This window comes from Amblyraja radiata, chromosome 14, assembly GCF_010909765.2.
Source record: "Amblyraja radiata isolate CabotCenter1 chromosome 14, sAmbRad1.1.pri, whole genome shotgun sequence".
NCBI lineage: Eukaryota > Metazoa > Chordata > Chondrichthyes > Rajiformes > Rajidae > Amblyraja > Amblyraja radiata.
Genome location: NC_045969.1, coordinates 46,782,346 through 46,800,638, shown reverse-complemented (window position 1 = coordinate 46,800,638; position 18,293 = coordinate 46,782,346). Strand labels below are relative to the sequence as shown.

At 44.0% G+C, this 18,293-nt stretch overlaps 1 protein-coding gene across 1 annotated transcript; it reads right to left on the bottom strand.

Moving 5' to 3' along the window:
• Positions 1-3,570: 3,570 nt before the first annotated feature.
• cldn8 (claudin 8) lies at positions 3,571-5,189 on the bottom strand. Its single transcript, XM_033033232.1, has one exon. The coding sequence runs from the start codon at positions 4,710-4,712 to the stop codon at positions 4,041-4,043; it is 672 nt and encodes a 223-aa protein (XP_032889123.1). The 5' UTR covers positions 4,713-5,189; the 3' UTR covers positions 3,571-4,040.
• Between the last annotated feature and the right edge of the window lie 13,104 nt (positions 5,190-18,293).

Genomic DNA, 18,293 nt, shown 5'->3' with positions numbered 1-18,293 from the left:
GCGGCACAGTGGCGCAGCGGTAGAGTTGCTGCCTAAGCGCCAGGGACCCGGGTTCGATCCTGACTACGGATGCTGTCTCTATGGAGTTTGTACGTTCACCCCGTGCCCTGTGGGGGTTTTCCCCAGGATCTCCAGTGTCCTCTCACACTCCAAAGATGTACAGGTTTGTAGGTTAATTGGCTTGGTAAAATGATAAATTGTCCCCAGTTTGTGTAGGATAGTGTTAGTGTGTGGGGATCGCTGGTCAGCATGGTCTCGGTGGGCTGAAGGGCCTGTTTCCACGCTGTATCTCTAAATGGAACTAACCTATTCTCCTTGCTCTTGTCATTTTCCAACACCTGTCCTGTGGCTTCAAACCTCACCAATTCCACTCTGACAAAGTACGTGTTGACCATGCTATCATGGTCTGTAGGATTTTGTACACTCTCCCTGTGACCACGTGGGTTTTCTCCAGATGCTCCAGTTTCCTCCCACACTCCAAAGATGTACAGGTTTACTGATTAATTGGCTTAGGAAAAAATTGTAAATTGTCCCTAATGTGTAGGGTACTGTTGGTGTACGGGTGATCGCTGGTCGGCGCGGATTCGATGGGCCGAAAGGGCCTGTTTCCGTGCTGTATCTCTGAAGTCCAAACACTAAAGGAGTCTTATCCAAACTTTACACCATGTTAATCACTGGGTCTTTCAGTTATTTTTCATATGTTTATCCAATTCAGTAGTAAATCGTGGTAAATATCACTGTATCTTAATTGGTACACATGACAATAAAATACCTTTGAACCTCTGAAATTTAACACTCATCGATTCAAAATCCACACAGCTCACCAAACCATTGTGTATGTCTCTTGTAGTTCTTACCCTCCCCTCTCAAGGAGCAAATTGAAATTGTTGAATCCATGCACAATGTTTGTGCAGCTTCATGAATTACCTGGGGAACATTGCAACAGAAACAAATGAACCATACCCTGAACACGTCACATTTTACACTCAGATGTGGCATGGAAAATAAAATGTAAATTTGAATGATTATTCAGCTCCAGGATTAAAGCATTGTCCCAAACTATAATTTTTTGAAATCATTTTAGTAGCTGCCATTATAGTAAAATTTCCACTGCTGCCCCATAGACATGGGTAAGATTAACTAATTGATTGATTGAAGGATACAGCATGGAAACAGGCCCTTCGGCCCACCGAGTACACGTTGACCATCCATCACCCGTTCACACATATTTGACATCCACTCCCTACAATCTGGGGCCAATTTCCAGTGGCCAATTAACCTGCAAACCTTTACGTCTTTGGGATGTGGGAGGAAACCGGAGCACTCGGATAATCCCATGCAGTCACAGGAAGAAGATGCAAAGTGCACACCCGAGGTCAGAATGTAACTTGGATCACTGGCACTGTGAGGCAACAACTCTGCGAGCTGCGCCCCTGTGTCGCATCTTAATATCTCTAATTGCATCTTGGGATCTGAAACCCTTTTATGCCGTAATTCATTACAGATGTTCATATACTGCTGCCAGTCTGTCATGCTTTCCACACTTGAGGTTCTCTTGTCTGTGACTTACTCTCGCTGCCATCACAGTATCTACCAACAGCTGGACCTCTGTAGAACCACGGGTGGCACGGTGGCACAGCGGTAGAGTTGGTGGCTTATAGCACCAGACACCCGGGTTCAATCCTGACTATGGGTGCTGTCTGTATGGAGCTTGCACGTTCTCCTTGTGACCAGGTGCTTCAGTTTCCTCCCTCACTCCAATGATCTACATGTTTACAGGTTAATTAGTTTCTGTAAACTGTAAATTGTCCCTAGTAATTGTGTTTGAGATGATTGATGGTCAGCACGGACTCGGTGGGCCGAAGGGCCTGTTTCCACGCTGTATCTCCAAACTAAACCGCACCAAATGGAAACAGGCCCTTCGGCCCATTGAATCTGTGCTGATTGTTACTATCTAGACTATTCCCACATTCCTATCATATCTCCATAGGTTCTACCATTCACCTACACTCAAGCGTCTATTTACAGTGGCCTACTGATACAACAGTGGGTTACAATGTCCTAAGCATTACTGCAGCAGGACTAAAATGGAATTCAAAGTATTAGTCTGATCTGATTGCAACAAAGGCTAAATTAACTTTCAAGTATATATATTCTTCAGTATAACGTATGTGTAATGAACACTTTAAAACTCACCATAAGCATTTGTTGCCCAAAGTTAGATCAGTTCTCAAACCTTCAGACATATTCAGCTAATGTGAGAAACAGAGAGTCCTGACCCACAAAACACAAAATGCTGGAGAAACTCAGCAGGTCAGGCAGCAGCTGTGGAGGGAATAGGTTGGAACTATTCTTCAGACTCAGTACAGTGGGACACTCGCTATTCCCTCTGTATTAGTTTAGGTTTCTGCAGACTACACTCATTGAAAAACTGAAGCATGACTGATGTGAAAGACAGCAATACATTGTTTTACTAATCCCATACAAAGCGACATATGGAAGTGAAAGGATGTAAAAACTGAATGCCATTGAGATGTTGAGTGTTCTGTTCCTGAGTGGGCAAGCAGCTTGTGTTTGTATTTGTTAGATTCCCAACTAAGGACTGCAACAAAAACAGTCTCAGACTTGCTTAAATCAGCACCTTACCTTAACTACCACTGTTTGCAAGCATCAGTCTGCCAGTTTTATGTGAAGCTGCAATTCCTAATAAACACAACAAACTCATTTCAAACTTATACCCTTGCCTTCCACACTGAAATACTGTAACACCACCTCAAGTTTCAACAGTACCAAATGCAAATGTGGTGAAAAGGTTTAGACAATCCACAACACTGGGAAATGACCCAAACTACTCCTGTACACAGGCTGCTTCGTGAACCCATAAAACATCAGAGACGGTTGTGAAATCCCTGCCTGGATACAAGCTAAGAATTCGCATTGCTGCATTGAAATGAAACTAACCAACTTAATTTACAAACTAAACTACAAGTTATATTAATTGGATTACACATCCTATTGGAACCCAAATCTAATCAGTGGTTACCTTGGAGACACAAGACATTGCAAATGCTGGAAGTAGTTGTATTTTGGGATCACATGTAGGTTTAGATTTAGTATTATTATTATCATATGTACCAGGGTGATGATACTATGATGTGTCCCTTAAGACCAAAGGAAAGGTTATTGAAGTTGTCCATTGCTGATTTGTGTTATAAGGCTTCACAGGTATGGTTGCTTGTTTTAGCGCAGAACCGGGAGGCCGCCAAATACTTTCCCGAATGAAACAATAGAAGACTTTTTGGAAAGAAGGTGAGCTGCCTCAGCTGCCTCATGTGTTGCTACTGGCAATTATTTTCCAAAGGTCATGAAATGGAAACCTGGAAAGAAATCACTCATTAACCAGGCTGACCATAACCCAAGGCAACCAGAAACCAGTAGCTAAGGAAGAACGTCAACATCTGAAAATGCCAACTTGATCCTCAAAATTGATTTATTTTTTTAAAGAATGTGCAGGTATCTGATTCAAACTAATATCACGGAACTCATTCCTGCAAATGATAAAGTAGATTGTTTTTCAGAGAATAAAGTTATTTTAATTATTTATAACCTGATTCCACCGTGGTTCAGGAAACACTATCTTATTCACTGTCACATAATCCATAGAAAATACAAGCACAGATAATTTTTCTTTGACCAATAGTCAAATGAAATAAAACACTAACGAAGAATATTGTCCCACAGAACTGCATCAATTTCCCAAAATTATGATTTTTTTTAAAAAGCTATCACAGATAACGTAAAAAAATTTACAGGACCATTTCAAATCGTTAAATATTTGATTATTAAATATGTTGCAATTTAAAAAATAAAAGTCACCTTCTTCAATCTGTTTTATAGAGATGCTTTACAAAGATTATAAAATACACACGTCTGATCGGAACAATTCTGGTGTCCCGATTTCTCTTTGCTGGGATTTTTAACGCTCCCAGATTCTGTCCTTTGGACTGGTAGGTCTCTAAATCACTGGAGATTTCAGTGACTTACACGAATTCGCTTTTGGAGTACATGCTTGGAACTTTCCGCGTTGGCTGGGGCGGGTTGGATTTCCCATAGTGTGCAGGTGCATAACGGTAACTTTTCTCGCCTTCGGGAGGACAGGAGCAGCAGAGGAGGGCTCCTGCTGCCATCAACAAGCCGGCGGTCGCCCAGCCGATGAACAGGGCTTCTCCAAGCTCGCGTTTCTGCGCGTTGGGAACGAGCGGGTTGTAGAAATTCCTGATGATGGTGTTTCCCACCCACGAAACGGGGATCAGGACCAGGATTCCGGTGAGGATGAACATGATGCCGGCTGCGATTAAGAGCCGGCCTTTCGCCAGCTCGCTTTCCACCGGGCTGCGGGTACATTTCATGCCCAGAGCGGCCAGGAGGATGGTGAGGAACTCCAGCACCACGGCCACACACATGAGGGCACGGCTGGCCTGTAGCTCGGGGCCCAGCGCCAGCAGCGAGTCGTATATCTTGCATTGCATACGGATGTTCACCTGCCTCACGCAGCTCATCCACAAGCCTTCCCAGCGGTTCTCAAACACCACCAGGTTTGCCCCGATGAAGGCGGTCACCCTCCACTGGGGCAGCCCGGTCACAGCGCACGTCCCCACCAAGCCGATCACCCCCAGCGACAGGCTGACTATCTGCAGAATGGAGCTCACCATCGCCGGCTCAGGCTCAGCCTCAGGGCTGGAGAAGCGCACCTGTCCCGGGGAGGAGCCGGACACTGCCCAGGGTCCCCTTCACTCCGGCTGCAAGCCCAGCGACAACGTGTCCCCACACCAAGCACAACAACAACAACACACATCCACCTCCTTCTCACTGTCGCTGCTGCATCTTAACGAAGCACTGATTGGGAAATAACATCGGAGTTAAAAGGTGGACCAGTCCCGGCAGCCAATGAGGCGATGGGCGGAGATGATTTAAGGGACTACTCGGCAAAGGCAATAACACAAATGGTCAGCCTGAGTTAGAATTTGAAGCCGCCGTGTGGGTGTTTAAAAGCTCTTCAGTCGGGGGGTCGCGGTCTGGGAGTTGTGCTGTGAACCAGGGCCACGTGAAGGGATGAATGAGACAAATGCTCGGCGGGTCAAGCAGCATCGTGGAGAGAGGGGACCACAGCTAACGTCCCAGGTCCACCAGCTTCCAACACATGCAAGGAAAGGCGGGTGGTGGAGGTGAGAGAGAGGAGTGGGGAGAGGGGGGGAGGATGAGGAGGGGGGCGAGAGCTGGAGAGATTAAGTGGGTTTGTTGGCTGTTTGCCTGTGGCAAGGGCGAGCATTAATTGCCGTCTCTAATATATTATTTCAGCTTTCTCACTTCCCCTTTTCTCAATCCAGTCCATCTGCCTCCATCCTAGGATGCTCTGATGACAGTTCTCTTTGAGCTGTCTTTCTTCCTCCTGAGCCAAGGCTTCCCCTTCACCAGCTTAAAAATGCCCTTGACTCTAATATATTTCCCACATCTCTGCCCCCAGCTCCTCTCCACTGGGACAGAGCAGGGGTAGAGTTGCTCTGGCCATCGCTTTTCACCATCCCACTGCCCCAGTCTCCATATTCAAAGTAACATCCTTCAAAAATGTCAACGTCTTCTATGACCAGCCACACCACCCATTTCTCTTTCAGCAATCCGAAAAGATCTTGAATCCTTGGTTGCTCTCCTGCCTCTATGAACCACTCCCAAATTTATGGCATTTTTAATGCAACTGGAGGCATAGAAATACCAACCTGTCCTGGTAAGTGATTTTGTATTGAAATGTATCTCATGCGGGAAATAACTGATGGGGGAATGAAACAGCACGTTTGTGTTCAGTGGGGTTGAATGTGTAGTTATTATGGTTGGATCAAGGCGAGGATCTGACATAACCCTTTCATCTTTTTCTTTCCTGTGGAACCAAACAGTCTTTCCAGCTGAAGCAGCAATTGATAGAACACTGACAAAGGCTCTTCAGCCCAACTTATCCATGCCAACCAGGATGCCCCATCTAAACGAGTCCTGTTTGGCCCATATCCCTCTAAATCTTTCCTATCCATGTACCTGTCCAAATGTCTATTCAATATTTTTACTGTACATGCTTCGACTATTTTCTCCTGTAGTTTGTTCCAATCCCAATTAAATCTTTTCCCTCCCACCTTAACTTTCTGCTCTCTAATTCTTGACTCCTCTACTCTCGAAAAATGACACTGTGCATTCACCCTGCCTGTAGGTCTCAAGAATTATAAATCTTTATAAGATCACCTCGCAGCCTCCTGTACTACAAGAAATAAAGTCCAAGCCTGCCAAACCTCTCCCTATAACTCAGACCCTTGAGTCCTGGCAACATCCTTGTAAATTCTCTGCCTCAGAGGGCGGTGAAGGCAGGTTCTCTGGATGCTTTCAAGAGCGAACTAGATAGGGCTCTTAAAAATAGCGGAGTCAGGGGATATGGGGAGAAGGCAGGAACGGGGTACTGATTGGGGATGATCAGCCATTATCATATTAAATGGCTCGAAGGGCCGAATGGCCTACTCCTGCACCTATTGTCTATTGTCTATTGTCTAAATTACCTCTGAACTTTTTCCAGCTTAATGGTATCTTTCCTTTGGCAAGGTGACCAAAATGGAACACAATACTCCACGTGCGGCCCCACCGATGTCTTGTACAACTGTAACACAACGTCCCAATTTCTATGCTCAATTCCATGAATGATGGAGGCCAATATACCAAAAGCCTTCTTCATCATCCGATCTACTGTGACACCACTATAAGGGAACTTTGTACTTTGGACTCTTAGGTCACTCTGCTCTGCCACATTCCCCAGTCCCTCACCATTCACTGTGAAGTCCTGCCCTGGTTTGACTGACCAAAATACAACACCTCACACTTATCTGATTTAAACTCCATTTGCCATTCCTCAGCGCACTTGCTCAGTTCCGAGATTCATGCGGCGGACCTGTCCGAACTCTGGCACCCACCGCGGGCCTATCCAACCTCCAGCCGCCGGGTCTCCAGAGATGCTGCCTGACCTGCTGAGTTACTCCAGGTTTTGTGTATATTTTAAGTGCATAATTCATATGAATACGTTTCTGAGCTGTTCCACATTGCAAGGGTGAACCAGCTAAAATAAGTTTAAAAAAATGAAGATGGTATGTCATAAAACTATGAACATCCAAAAACAGAATGGTAGCCAAACTGGTAGTCACCTGCAGATGGCAGCTCTATTAATCAGTACCTTTAATGTTAACGTTTTAATGCTCTTAAACAATCGCTATTGTTTGCAAGATTAGATAAAGTGATTTTTATGATTCTCCGCCACATACCATCGAACACATTAAGAAGCTTTTATTTTATTTTAACAGATTTTTCAGTTATTTAAACTTCTGACTTCCAAAATGGAATTTTTAATGTAAATCATATTTCAAAATGACATGATTAAATTTCTTTGCTTTTTCGTTTGTGCCTTTAAATTCCTTCATTATTTTTATGCCTCAGATTATTCCACTTTTGGCCTTTGGCTTTTATCTTCCTCTTTGTCCGAAAATAATTAGTTTTTTTTGTGTGACTAATCAATGACCTCAATGAAGATTAATTTATGGATGAAAAAACGATCTTCCGAAAGATAAATAAAAAATCATCTCTTTGGAATCTGGCGGTCAAACGTAAGACGTATTTCTGAACTATTTTGTGAAGGGGTCAGCAAATTGCTTGTAACTTTCACATTGCTTATCTATGGAATGAAAGCATTGGGGAATGGGACATAGACTGGGGGGAAAAGATATTGTTGGACGGGAGTAATGGTGGCCGCTTCAACTAGGCGATAACAAACAGCAGTTAATTTTACATTGTGTGATTTTATTACACATTGAAAACCCAGGTGATGACAAAATGTTAATACTTTTATAGTTGGAACTGTTTAAAATGGTTGTTCATACTTTATGTATATATCATCGTTTGACATGGGTAAAGTGCTGGATGGTAATTAATCTTAATCTGGTGCCTCTATTCAAGAAGGGTGCAAAGAAAAACCTGGAAACTATACATCAGTAAGTTTGACATTTGTGACAGGAAAGTTACTGTAGGATATTCTGAGGGATAAAATATACTTGCATTTGGAAAGACGGGTTGATTGGGAGTTGTCAACATGGTTTTGTGTGTGGGATGTCATGTCTCACGAGTTGTCTAGCTTTGGCTGTGTGCAGACATAGGATTGTTTCAGAAACGGGACTGTTGCAAAATGAATTCACTGTGCAATCATTGGCGAATACTGCCACTCTGACCCTTTGATGAAGAAAAAGTCACTGACAGAGCTTCAGAAGCAGTGTGCTGCACCTGAGATTATTTATTTATTTAATTCTTCGTGCAAATCTAATTCTAGTGAGTTGAAAAGTCCACCATGATTCCAACTGGCTTCAGTTTTTCTTGGGGTGTTCTGTGGCACACTCATTTAAAAGCTGCCTTGACATTATGCGCAATCACTCCCACCTCATCCCTACAATCCAGCTGCTTTGTTGTGCAGTGCTCCAGAGCTAAAAAGTCCTCACATTCAGATATGTGTGAGGTGTTGAATTAAATTGAATGGGTTATTGGTAACAGTGAAGCCCTAGAGCATTCTATCATCTCAGTAGCATTGGGTGGCACAGTAGCACAGCTGCAGAGTTGTTGCCTTCTAATCTCTGAGTTGAGTTCTTTCCTACTCGCTTTATATTCCTCATAAGCCCCGTTTGATGCCAGCTTCTTAAACCCGACAGACATACGCTTCCTTTTTCTTCCTGAACAAGTTTACCACCTCCTTGGTCATCCCCGGTTCCCTTACCTTGCCATCCTTATCCCTGCTCTATATAAATGATTTGGAAGAGCATGTACAAGGCAAGAATAGTATTTAGATGACATTAAAATAAGTGGTATCATAGACATTGAAGATGGTTATCAAGAAATACAGCAGGATCTACCTGAGCAAGAGGGCCGAGAAATGGCAAAATGGAGTTTCATTCAAATAAGTGTGTGGTGTTGCCTTTTGGGGAGTCAAACCAGGACAGGACCTTTACAATGAAAGGTGGGGTCGTAGAGCAGAGAGATCTGGGAGTGCAGGTACATGATACATGGTTCCCTGAAAGTGGCTTCTCACGCAGTACAGAAGTTCGAATGTTACAGAAGTTTGAATGTTACAGAAGTTTGAATGTTGTGTTACAGTTGTATAAGATGTTGGCGAGGCCGCACTTGGAGTATTATGTCCAGTTTAGTTAACTGTTATAGGGGAGATGTCATTAAATTGGAAAAAGTGCAGAGAGGATTTGAGGATGTTGCCAAGACTCAAGAGCCTGAGCTATAGGTAGAGTTTGGGCAGGCGAGGACTGTATTCCAAGGAGCGCAGGAGACTGGGCAGGCTAGAACTTTATTCCTTGGAATCCAAGAGGCTGAGAGATGATTTTATAGAGCTGTGTAAAATCATGAGGAGAATATATAGGATTAATCTATTTTTCCCAAGTTGGGGGAATCAAGAATGAGAAGGCATATATTTAAGGCCGGTACAAGAACAACATTTAAAATGCATTTGTACAGGACATGGTAAGGATACGTTTAGAAGATATAGGCCATACACAGGCAAATAGGACTAGTTTAGATGGGGCATCATGGATTGGCATTGATGAGTTGGGCCAAAGGGCCTGTTTCGGTGATATATGACTATGACTATGTATAACATTGCCACCATTGCAGGTCTGAAGTTAATAGATCCATAATTATGATATTCTCTGCAGTTTAAAAAAAAAAGGTGTAATCTACAAGGTATCATTACTATGTACATGACATTAAAATAGGCGATATCATACAGTGAAGATGGTTATCAAGAATTATAGCGGAATCTTAATCAGTTGGGCAAGTGGGCCGAGAAATGAAAAATGGAGTTTAATTCAGATATGTGTGAGGTGTTGAATTTTGGGAAGTCCAACCAGGACATGACTTTGCAATGATTGGTAGGGCACTGGGAATGTTGTAGAAAAGAGGGCTCTTGGAGTATAAGTGTTTTGTCCTCTGAATGTGATATTACAAGTAGATAGAAACAAGTACATAGGTTGGTGCAGTAGGGTTTTAGCATGCTGGCCTTCAGAAGTCAGAGAAATTAGTGTAGAAGTTGGGACATTACGTTACAGTTGTACAAGACGTTGATGGGGCCATACTAGGAGTATTGTGTTCAGTTTCTGGCACTCTGATATAGGAAAAATGCTATTCACCTGGAAAGGGTGCAGAGGAGATTCACAAGGAGATACACACTCATGACTTGCCCTAAGCTATAAGGAAAGGTCAGGCTGGCTAGGACTTGATTCCTTGGAGCACAGGATGCTGAGCGGAGATCTTATAGAGGTGTATAAATCATGAGAGGAATAGATAGTGTGAATGCAAAGCGTCTTTTTCTCAGGAACTAGATGGCATAGGTATGAGGTGAAAGGGGAAAGATTTAATAGGATCCTGTGGGGCAACTTTTTTGCACATATGAAACCAGGAAGTAGCTGAGGTAGGTGCAACAAGAACGTTAAAAGACATGGACAGGAACATAGAGAGGAAAGGCTTAGGATTTGGGCCAAATGGGGCTATCTTAGATGGACATCTTGTTCAGGTTGGATGGGCCTGTTGACATGCTGTATGACTCTGTGACTCCAACCATGTGTGGCGCCAGGTGCTGTCTGAGATCATGTGGTCTCAGATTTACTGTTTAATGCTCTTCTCCCTGAGACAGGGTACAGCCTGTACTTCCATCATGACACAGCCTCAGCCATGCATCAATATTATCAACAATATGTGGCATCCCACATTGTAGTCTTATTCCCGGCAACAACGTAAAAACTAAGAGTGGAGTTTTCAATGTAATGTCCGGTCAACCATTCATGTAAATCATTTGTAACAATCGATTCAAAATCAGAATCAGCTTTAAAACAAATCGAACCCTCTTTGATTGTCCATAACTGTTTCTAGGGAACTCAGAGTGGTGAAACGGTGATTTTTCTTGTTGGGCAGGTCTTTAATAGAATTAAGAAATGTACACATAATTTCTTAATGTCCTTCCAGCATTCTCTCCCGGTTACATACAACATGTAAGATTTTACATGGACCAATGCCTTATTTGTTTTTCAGTGCCATAGTTCAACGGAACATTTTGTAACTGAATGTAATTACAGGCTAATAGTTTTGACCAGAACAAAAACAATTTAACTTAATTTTCACTCACAGTGAACAATAACTATGAATCAAAGGGCAATTGAAATACAGTTTTGCCTGTGTCATTCCCAGGGTGGGGAGGGGATGTTACTGGAGAGTCAAGCAGTCCTGACCATACAGTGTGATTTGGAGTAAATCATAATTCACTCCAGTTGGATTCCTGATGAAGGTTCTTTTATTTATCCATTTTTGTGAGTCTTGACTTACTGCCCATCTCAATTACCATCAGAAGTTTATGTGTAGGAAGGAACTGCAGATGCTGGTTAAACCGAAGATAGACAGAAAAGCTGGAGTAACTCAGTGGGACAGACAGCTGTCTGAGTTACTCCAGCTTTTTGGATCTACCATTAGAAAGTTACTTGCAAAACCACCTCTTGGACAACTGCAGTCATTGTGGTGAAAGTACTCCCTCCACACTTAATGGGAGGCAGTTCCAGGATGTTGATCCAGAAGCACTGAAGGAGCAGTGATATATTGGATGGAGACAAACCGACAAGAGGTGGTGCTTTCATGTACCTGAAGCCATTCGTTTGGTGGAGATTCCGGGTTTGGAGGTCATGTTAGAGGAACCAAGGTGAGTGACTGCAATGCATCTTGTAGATGGTCCACTACAGCTATTGCACAATAGTGGTGGTGAAAAATGATTGATTAGGCTTGTGGATCAGGGACAAATCAAACAGGTTGTTTTGTCCTTGATGGTGTCGACCTTCTTGAGAATTTCTGGTTCTGCACTCATCCAGATAAATTGGAGAATATTCCATCGCACCCCAGAGTCCTGCCTTTTAGTATCAGGAAGAGAGTTGTGCATCCAGCCTCTGACCTATTCTTGTTGCCTTAGCCATGGTGATTATGTGGCTGGTCCAGTTCAGCTTCTGCTCAATGGTGATTACCAAGATATTTATGGTGGGGAATGCGGCAATAGTGATGTCTTTGTTGAAGATGGCTGTAGTCCGACTCTATTCTGGTGTAAATGTTATTTGTCACTTGCAGACTTGTGGCTGAATGGTGCCTTATGCAAACATAGATTGCTTCATTTGCTGAGGATTTGCAAATGGAATTGAACATTGCACATCCATTTGTGGACATTCCCATATCTGATATCATGCTGAAAGGAAGTTCACTGATAAGACAGCAGAAAATGGTAGGGCCAAAGTCACAACTCTAAAGAACCTCTGCAGCGATGCCCTGAAGCTGGGGAACTGACCATTAACAATGAGAACCATCTTCCTTTGGAGTGCTTTCCTTTTGTTGCCCATTGACTCTGGGCTCCTGGATGCCACATACTATTAAATGCTGCTTTCATGTCAAAAGCAGTTACTGTTCACTCAGGATGGCACAATGGCGCAGTTTGTAGAGATGCGGCCTCACAGTGCCAGAGACCTGGGTTTGATCCTGACCTCGGGTTACTGTCTGTGTGGAGTTTCCACTTTCTCCCTGAAGTGGGTTTCCTCGGGGTGCTCCAGATTCCTCCCATATCTCAAAGATGAGCAGGTTTATAAGTTAATTGGTTGCTGTAAGTTGCCCCTAATGTGTAGGGAGTGGATGCCAAAGTGAGATAACATAGAACTCGTGTGAACATGATCAATGGTCTGTGTGGGCTCCATGGACTGCAGGTTCTGTTTCAATTCCGTATCTCTAAACGTAACCTCTCTGTGGAATTTAATTATTTGCTGGAACTTCAGGAAAAGGCTGAGATCTGATCAGGAGCAGAATAATTCTGCAGAAACCCAAGCAGGACACTGGTAGCAGCTCATCAATGATACCTTCCATCATGTTGCTGATGATCAAGAGGATATGGATTGGGTGGTTAATGACTCAATTGGATTTGTCCTGTTTTGTCGTGAACAGGGTATCCTTGGTAATATTCCCATTGTCAGATGGATGCCATGCTGTGATTGTACTGGTATAGATTGATTCAGATGAGATAGCTCTGCTGACATGCAGGCCTCTAGAACTGCAGCTGGGATGCCAGATCACAATGTCTTTTGCTGTATCCATTGCTCATAGATTTTTCTTGATATCACACCAAGTGAATCGAAATGGCTGAAGACTGCCTTTTGTGTTGATCACAGGAGAAAGCAGAAATGAATCATCCACATGACTGAACATGGTTTGCAAATGTTTCAGACTTGTTAAGTATCAATATTTTGTGCCCAACTTCAATGCAATGGGAATATGGCACCTTCTCCTATTAGCTAGTTTATGTCTACCCCCATTCACGGGTAGATGTGGTGGGACTGCAGAGCTTTGATCTGATCAGTTGGATGTGAGATTGCTGAGTTCTCTTTATCACACACTGTTTGGGCTGATTGCCATGCATGTTCCAAGCTCCGGGGAAAAATAGATTTGTTATGGTTGATACCAGGTAGTTCATTTTCTTTTATTCAACATAATGGTAATAGTTCAACATGATGCTTGCTAAACCAATTACTTTCAAAGTCAGAGGGAAACAAAATAAACTTTAGATGTTGGAATTCTGAGTTTCATCTTTAACTTTGTCCATCCATCTGCCCATCAACCCCCCCTCACTTGTATCCAACCATCACTTATGTAGAAGCAAGGAAGTGCAGATTCTGGTTCACACAAAAGGACACAAGTGCTGGAGCAGGGTGAAAAATGCGTCCTGACCTGAAACGTCACCTACCCTTGTTCTCCAGAGATGCTGCCTAACCCGATGAGTTACTCCAGCACTTGGTGCCCTTTTCCAATCACTTGTCAGGTTTTATCCTACCCACACCTCCTTTGCATCTTTTCCCCGCTACTGAAGAAGGGCCCCGATGTGAAATGTCGCGTGTTTGAGGTTAATGACCTTTAATGATTAAATATGACAATTCATTAGGAAGTTGAACAAATTAGTTCCTGACCAGGTAAACACACAGTGATTGTGTAATTATGCTTCTAGAGCTAACTCCCCTTAGTCTAGTTCAGTAAAACACCAAGTCAAGCACTGGATAACTAATCTTTATTTTATGAAACAATAATGAATCCCCTATACGATATCCAACCATACCGCGGGATCGACCCTTGTCTCTGTTTGTCCAAGCCCTTCAGCCTCGTGCAAGCAGACACCTCCAAAAGGTTACGCAGTCCCAAGGGCTCCTCCAGAAGATCGACAATGAACTTCGTGGGGGTGACCTTTCATAGGTCATTGAACCTTGTGGGGCAGATCTATATGGGGGTGGTACCCCTACAAACCAATCACAGATATCGATTACATTAAGGTGTTATTGACAGTTCCCCAACCCAATTACAAAGCACCTCATTACAATGTTACTACAGACGCTTCCGGAAAGAAGTCAGTTGACCCAAGTAATGCAACATTCTCCTTGGGAGTATAAACAATTCAAACAAGGCTTCACACTTCAGCCAATCATCCAACAGTAACCTTGCAACGTTATTAACAGTATTTACAACCCTTCTGCAGCCAATCCTGCTAATGCATCTGCAACACCTCTGGGTTTCTCTGCAAAGAACTCATACATTTTAACAATAGAGAGGACATCGGGACCTCACCTTATCTGTTATTCGCGCATAACAAGCGAATGGTATGTTAGCTTTCATAGCAAAAGGATTTGAGTATAGGAGCAGGGAGGTTCGACTGCAGTTGTACAGGGTCTTGGTGAGACCACACCTGGAGTATTGCGTACAGTTTTGGTCTCCAAATCTGAGGAAGGACATTATTGCCATAGAGGGAGTGCAGAGAATGTTCACCAGACTGATTCCTGGGATGTCAGGACTGTCTTATGAAGAAAGACTGGATAGACTTGGTTTATACTCTCTAGAATTTAGGAGATTGAGAGGGGATCTTATAGAAACTTACAAAATTCTTAAGGGATTGGACAGGCTAGATACAGGAAGATTGCTCCCGATGTTGGGGAAGTCCAGGACAAGGGGTCACAGCTTAAGGATAAGGGGGAAATCCTTTAAAACCGAGATGAGAAGAACTTTTTTCACACAGAGAGTGGTGAATCTCTGGAACTCTCTGCCACAGAGGGTAGTTGAGGCCAGTTCATTGGCTATATTTAAGAGGGAGTTAGATGTGGCCCTTGTGGCTAAGGGGATCAGAGGGTATGGAGAGAAGGCAGGTACGGGATACTGAGTTGGATGATCAGCCATGATCATATTGAATCACGGTGCAGGCTCGAAGGGCCGAATGGCCTACTCCTGCACCTAATTTCTATGTTTCTATGTTTCTATTATAATCTAGGACCTAGACTTCCTGCCACCGACTTGCAGCTTTCAGCTTCACACAGAAATTGACCAAACAGGTTCTGCAGATGCAATGATCACCATTTTATATATCTTTATTTTGGCTAATATTAACACTCCTCCATTTTATCATGATGATAACCCATCATTAATGATGACCAATGTACAACAGTGGCTGCTTCATTCTAACAAATATCTTAGCAAAAAGATGCTGATGTATTTTCCCAGAATTTCATCAAGCTTCCCAAGTTTTTCTGGGCTTAGCTTCATGATTTCCGTCTGATGAATCTTCACCTCCCGAGTTTTCATGGGCGCAAATCCCCTCCATTAATCTTGATAATTCTTCTGTGCTTGATCCATAGTAGAGTATGAAGTTTCTAAGAGAACCTGGAATAAAGTAAGTTAGTAGTCCCTATTTCCAATGATACTCTTACAGTGGTAGAGATGTACCCATGCATTCCTTCCCTCTATCTTCAACAAAATGCCTCTCATTATAGGCTGCTCCTAATCTACCACATAATTCTCTCAACACTAAAGTCAAGGCTAGAACGTGGTTGGTCATCTCCGCAGTCACATGATGGAGATTGATCATTTTTATTACATTTTGATTCTATGGTATGATATTCTCGATGGACTTTCATAATGATTTCAGCTGGGTTCGGTACAGATTTTGCATGACACCTATTTGAAACAAACAATGAGAAGTAATTTTAATCAAACCAATTTCAGTCTTGCCTTTAATTTAGCTAATTTAGTTTCAAGGGTCTGATCTGCCCTTTCTACAAATCCAGCAGCTTGTGGTCGATATCCACAATACAATTGCTGCTGGATTCCCAGCTGTTCGCATAATTTCCATCAATTTGTTCCGATATGACGTGGATCATTATTTAAACTAAGTCGAATTAGGATGCCATATCTGGAGATAATTTTTCTTCAACTCCTTGATAACAGTAGCTGCTTTATTATCAAGGGTGAGACAAGTTTTGATCCACCGGCCGAATGCATCAACTTTGACAACAAATACCATCAACCCTGGCTCCTCATCTAATATGATGTAATCCTTCTTTAATGTCTTAAATAGACTTATAGTCAATAGTGGTTCTTTCTTCCTAGGTGGTTAGCATCGACTTCTTGGAGGGAGACTTGTTACTCACTTTTAATCTATCTTATTACTTTTGTACTATTATCTCATGTTCCCAGGGTATTTTTACTGTCAGACTAGCGCCGCAATTCCTGACATCTGTAGGGGTCTGTTCTCTCCTTGATGCCCGCTGGAATAGTCCTGTCCCGCTTCTGACTGCTCTTCTGGGGGTGAGACAAGAAAAGATGATAGGTTAACATAGAAACATAGAAAATAGGTGCAGGGGCAGGCCATTCGGCCCTTCGAGCCTGCACCGCCATTCAATATGATCATGGCTGATCATCCCTCAGTATCCTGTACCTGCTTTCTCTCCATACCCCCTGATCCCTTTAGCCACAAGGGCCACATCTAACTCCCTCTTAAATACAGCCAATGAACTGGCCTCAACTACATTCTGTGGCAGAGAATTCCAGAGATTCACCACTCTCTGTGTATAAAATGTTTTTCTCATCTCAGTCCTAAAAGATTTCCCCTTTATCCTTAAACTGGGACCCCTTGTTCTGGACTTCCCCAACATCAGGAACAATCTTCCTGCATCTAGCCTGTCCAACCCCTTAAGAATTTTGTAAGTTTTTATAAGTTTACTGGACCAAGTGCAGACACGTTGGGTCTGTTCCCCATTCCCTATTCCCCTCACCCCTCTCTCCTCACCCCTCTCTCCTCACCCCTCTCTCCTCACCCCCTCTCCTCACCCCTCTCTCCTCACCCCTCTCCCACCCCTCTCTCATCTCCCCTCTCTCATCACCCCTCTCCCTCCCCATCTCCTCCCCCTCTCCATCCTCCTCCCTCACCCTCCCCCTCCCCTTCTCCCCCTCCCTCCCCACTCTTCCCCTTCTCTCCCCCCTCCCCCCCCTCTGCCCCCTCCCCCACCCCTCTCTCCGCCCTCCCTTCACCCTACCCCTCTCTCCCCTTCCCCACTCTCCACCCCTCCCCCACCACTCTCACATCCCCTCCCCCACCTCCCCATCCCCCGCTCTCTCCCTCCCCTCCTCCCCCCCTCCCCAATCTCTCCCCCATCTCCACCCTTCCTCCTCTCTCTCTCTCTCTCTCTCTCTCTCTCTCTCTCTCTCTCTCTCTCTCTCTCTCTCTCTCTCTCTCTCTCTCTCTCTCTCTCTCCCCTTCTCTCTCTCTCTCTTTCTCTTTCTCACACCTCCTCTCTCTCTCTCTCTCTCCCCCTTCCCCCACACACCGCTCCCCTCCCCATCCCCCTCTCTCTCCCTTCCCCCTCTCCTCCCCATCCCCTATCTCTCCCCATTTCCTCCCCCTCTCCATCTCCCCCTTTCCATCTCCTTCGCCCTCTCCCTGTCTCCACCTCCCCCCTCCCTCTCTCACCCCCCCTCCCCCCCGTGTGTGTGGGTGGTGGTTAGTGTGCGTGTGAAGTCGCAGCAACACCCCCCCCCCCCCCCACCCCCCTTCAATTGCACGTTGGGGAAACAGACCCAACGGGTCTGCACTTGGTCCAAGTCATTTCAATAATATCCTGATTGTTAAGGTAGTTACATTTGGGTGCAGAGTGAGTGACCCTGGGCCACATAGCAATATCTATTTCCATATTTTTACTTGAGATAGCCCGTTCAGACAAAGTAGTGCAGTAGAGCTCGAAGGGATTGTTGTACAATGATCTTTCCAAAGTTGGAGCCTGCCTTGATGATCTCTCTGGAGGCATCTTGTACCTTTTAAATTCACTGTGACTCGATTCGTCTTC

Excerpts from the sequence above, each read along its gene's own strand:
- cldn8 (XM_033033232.1), bottom strand. The coding sequence starts at position 4,712 with ATGGTGAGCTCCATTCTGCAGATAGTCAGCCTGTCGCTGGGGGTGATC.